The sequence below is a fragment of the Notothenia coriiceps genome, unplaced genomic scaffold, assembly GCF_000735185.1.
Source record: "Notothenia coriiceps isolate Sejong01 unplaced genomic scaffold, NC01 NC01_scaffold00016216, whole genome shotgun sequence".
NCBI lineage: Eukaryota > Metazoa > Chordata > Actinopteri > Perciformes > Nototheniidae > Notothenia > Notothenia coriiceps.
The window spans coordinates 44,156-48,948 of record NW_011348917.1 but is presented as its reverse complement, the minus strand read 5'-3'; the positions used below and the strand labels follow the sequence as shown (position 1 = coordinate 48,948).

General features: G+C 36.4%; 1 protein-coding gene across 1 annotated transcript in view; it reads left to right on the top strand.

The window, feature by feature from the left end:
- LOC104949451 (golgin subfamily B member 1-like) overlaps positions 1 to 4,793 on the top strand; it is an 11,990-nt gene that overhangs the window by 4,054 nt on the left and 3,143 nt on the right. Inside the window, exons 2-4 of the mRNA XM_010775811.1 lie at positions 1,281 to 1,394; positions 2,094 to 2,361; positions 3,685 to 3,800. Coding sequence (XP_010774113.1) covers positions 1,281 to 1,394; positions 2,094 to 2,361; positions 3,685 to 3,800 — 498 coding nt within the window. The remainder of the gene's footprint in view (positions 1 to 1,280; positions 1,395 to 2,093; positions 2,362 to 3,684; positions 3,801 to 4,793) is intronic.

The window sequence follows — 4,793 nt, the reverse complement described above, 5'->3', positions numbered from 1 at the left end:
TAGAGCAGGTAGAGACAACAACACTCATGACCTAATGAATCAGTGAGGAAACACTCAACTTACGTACTTTTCATGGCTTCATTGTAAGATGTCATTCTGTTTAAAAGTGTTTCAGTTCCTTACCTCAGATAAGTTACTCAGGGTTCCCGCCGGGTCTTAAAAAGTCTTAAAGGGGAGCTATCATGCAAAATGCACTTTTTGATGTCTTTTATACATAAAGATGTGTCCCCGGTGTGTCGGGGAACTCACGCAGCGTCAGAGAATAAAACCCTCTCTCTTTTCCTCCGTACCCAAATCTCTAAAAACGGGGGAACAACGGAGCTGATCCAGATTTGCGTCCGATATGACGTAATATCTGAAATGTGGACCCACGGCCCTATCAGAAACGTTGCTATCAGAAACAATGCCCGACTGTTTTGGACGTAATATGGTCGGTGTTTACATTAGCATCGCTAACACTCAGAGCTAACCTGTACTGGAGAGCATGTGTGTGAAGAAGCAGGAAGTAAAAAGGAACTCACCTTGTGGTATAACCGGCAAGAGAGAAAGCCTTTGAGCTCCATACTGTTTCAGACATAATCTTTGATCTAATAATCCTTACGTTTCATCACCGCAGCATTTTAGACAGTTTCTGCCAGGTGCATAGCATGAGCCGGCATAAGCTCCGCCCCCTCTTATTTTTATTCTTTTCAGTTTAATTTAAAAAAAAAAATGTTAGCCTTCATTTATACAGGCGAACATCTCATTAAGACACAGGGTCTCATTTTTAATCATCACTTTTGAAACAGGAAGTGAAATAGAGGGATATGAGGCATGGCTAGAATGGGTGATCTGTTTGATATTTTGAGCAAAACACTTCATAGACATGTTTTTTATTTATTTGTATAAATCTGAGACCTATGCTATTGCCTAAAAATAGCATGATAGGTGACCTTTAACTATGATCAAAAAAATAAGAAAGGTCTTAATTATGATTTAAGTTCTTAAAAATGATCGGATTTGAAAGGTACTTCTGATCACGTCTAGATCAGTCATCGTTCTTATTTTGAACGTGAATACATTTACTTAATAAGTAATTATGGGACGTATTTTTTCTTTCATAGCAATTCCCCTTCATACTTTCTTGCCGTGAAATGGGTCTTAAATTCTATTCAAAGTGGTCTTAAAAAGGTCTTAAAATTCTTACATTTGAGTTTGTGAAACCTGCAGGAACCCTGTTACTCTAGGCACATGCTTCTGTGTAATTCAAAGTTTAAACACTTCTTTTCTCTCCTCCTCAGCTTTTGAAGGCTCTCAAGCAGAAGCTCTATGAGAAGGAGGAGGTGCTGCTGGGAAAAACTCAGGTCATCGATGTCCTCCAGCAGGAAGTGGACGGCAGGGACCAACAGATAAAGGTAATTAACATTTACTTTCCTCTTGGTGCACTGATCGATCTGATACTGACCAACATCACTGGATCAAATTTAGGAGACAAAGGGGTTTAAAGTTCCCTATCACACTGTATTTCATCAATATATCATAGGTCTCAGATATATACAGAACATGTCTCTGAAGTGTTTGGTTCCAAACACCAAACGGATCATTGCAGCATTACCCATAATCCCCTCTGTTTCAGCCCTGTTTCCAAAGTGCTGATTCTCTGTCTGTTACTTTAGATGAAAATAAGGAGCCCCTTATCTGTGCAGTTATAAAAGAAGTATCATTGAACACAAATCAAACAGAGGACTTTACATGTACAGTATGGAGTATGAGGAATGGCTTACATCATGTTTGTTAATAACGCCTGGCGTCTATAGGATGAGATACAGATACTTTCCTCTCCTGATAAATGTAAAAGGCATTCCTCTTCAAATATGTAGAGAAATGAAACTACCCAATCAATAATGTTCATAATAAAAACAATAATAATAATAGTCTTTATTTATATTGTATCTTTCATGCAAGATGCAGCCCTTCAAAGTGCTTTACAGAACAAGACTATATCCATGACAAACAACAACAATGATAACAAATAAAGAGTAAGGAACATTATCAAAAACAAAGGGAAAGACGTTTGTGTTTCATTCTCTCCTCGTCGTCCTTTCTCCCCACAGGAGCTCACGGAGCGTCTCCGCCGGCTGCACGTGGAACGGGAGAGTCTGGAGTCCAAGATGGAGGCGGAGAAGCACGTGATGCGAGCGCAGCTGCGAGACCTGATGGAGAAGCAGCAGGCGGAGGTCCAGCGAGTGAAGGAGGAGCTCCAGGAGCAGATGGAGCAGAAGCAGCAGGAGATCAGGAGGTCTGCTGCACCTCCTCCTCACAGAGAGGAGGAGGAAACAGGAAGTGATTCAGCCTCCAATCAGAGGATAGCAGAGCTGGAAGGTGGGTTAAAGTACAAGAACAGTCATGAGACAGGATGGAGAATAGAGACATTAGATTCCTTTATCGTCACTACACAGAGTACTGCCAAATTCTAGGCATTCCCAAAGGTGCAATCACACATAACAGACAGTATAAGTATCATTTGGCAATAAAAGCTAAAAACGATTAATATATAAAGTGACTAAAAATGTGACCATAGAACAGTACGCTTACAAAACAATACAGCATTACCATAAAAATACAAATACAAGAACAATACGGTCAATAATAGTGTCTGAGAATTCAGTTCAAAATATAATTTAATCAAATATATATTAATAACACGTCTAGAATTGGAGAGTTCATGTGTTAGACAGAAATATGAACCACCTAAAAACACTTAACGCTAAGCAAATACACAACGACTAATCTAACACTAGCTGCTAAATGGTCCAAAAGTATATTAATAAGTACGAAAATGTGTTTAAAAATAGAAAATATGTAATAAGCACATATTTTTGTGAAATGAAAATAATTGGATTGCATTTCAGAGTAAAGTAATTTGTGTAAAAGTCTAATAACAAATGCTGCCTTAACTTGAAGGTGGGTTAAAATACAAGAATATCATGAGACAGGATGGAGAATAGGGACTGGTGTCTGAGAATTCAGTTCAGACACTTAACAGGTAGTAATTAAAATATATATTAATAACGCGAGTTCATGTTATACAGAAATATGAACCACCTAAAAACACTTAACGCTAAGCAAATACACAACGAACTAATCTAACTGTGGCTGCTCAATGATCCAAAAGTGTATTAATAATAAGTATATCTTTGGTTTAAAAATAGAAAATATGTAATACACACTTATTTATGACAAAGGAAAATAATTAAATTGCATTTCAGAGTAAAGTAACTTGTGTAAAAGTCTAGTATTAAATGCTGCCTTTACTTCCTGAAAGCTACATTTACTTATTGAAGAATTCAACTGAAAATCTCTCAGGTTTTTTGAGGCTTTCATCGGAAAATACATGGATCAGTTCAAACTTCTAACTTCTGCTTTTAACGCCAAGAAGACCCTATACACAACATGTGAATCAAATAAAGTGGTAATTTCTTAATTGGATCTAAAGTAAAAGTAGTAGTAGTAGTTCTTAATCAAATATTCACCCAAGATAATTGTTGTGAACCTGATTTAATAAAAACAATCTGATGTATTTTTTGTAATTACAATGCTTTTCAATCTGTTGGATGATTTTAGACAACATGTTGATTTTCCTAAAGCTTTGATTATTATTATTATTATTCAAAGTAACTTTCTCCCTTTGTTTTCTTTTTGCAGGCCGAGCCAAGAAGAAGACGGACGAGGCGAGCAGATCGGAGACAAAGTTCCTGAAGATGAAAGCCTGGTCCAAAACTCGGATCAGGCAGTTGGAGGAGGAGCTAAAGAAAAGCCAGGTGAGAGGAAAAAAAATATGTTTAGATTAATTTTTAAAATGTATTAATTAATTAATTTTCTTATTCCAAAAGTCGTTACACTCTTTAATTTATCCGTGCAAATCAACACTTCATGTATTGTAAATTACGGATCATTTAGTTTTTGAGGATTTAAATTGAACTTCTTATGTTTATATAAATATTTTTATTATATTTATTTTTTTATTTATCGTTTTATTGCACAATTTTACTTCAACTTCCTGTGGTTTTTATAAATGTTTGTATTTCATTTTGTATACTTCTGTTGCACATTTCTATTTAACTTCTCATGTTTATTTAAATATTTTTATTTATTCAACTTTATCCTATTATTGCACTTTTTTTACTTCAACTTATGTTTATATTCATATTTCTATTATATTTATTTTAATTTATTGCCAAATGTTTTTCTTATGTACATATAAATATTAAATACATATATACCGTAATTTTCGGACTATAAGGCGCACCTGAATATAAGCCGCAGCAGCTAAATTGAATGATGTGTACATATATAAGCCGCACTGGACTATAAGCCGCAGGTGTTTTAATGTTTCATTACCATATGTAAGGGTTCGTGCACAGAGGGGATTGTCGGGAAAGAGATGGCTGTTTGAGGAAGCTCCCATTTATTAACATTTCAACAAACAAGTTGCATATTTGCATAACGTATTCAAGTGTTAGCATTTAGTGCAATAGCAGCTACAGAACATGTACTGTGTAAACTGTACTGTATCACATAGCGTTTCAGACACACAAACTTTTCAACTTTCAAACTTAAACGGTGCGCTCCCAGCACACGTACCGGCAGTGATCTACAGCAGTGGTTTTCACCCAGTGGTACGGGGACAAACTGTCTCGCTCTCGTAATGTCTGTCTGTCTTGCTCTCGTTCTGTCTCTCGTACCACTCTCGGTTCCACTTTTACTTTTGCGTGCTACCTGTCTCACTCTTTTCCGGCCTCCAGCTTTTCCTG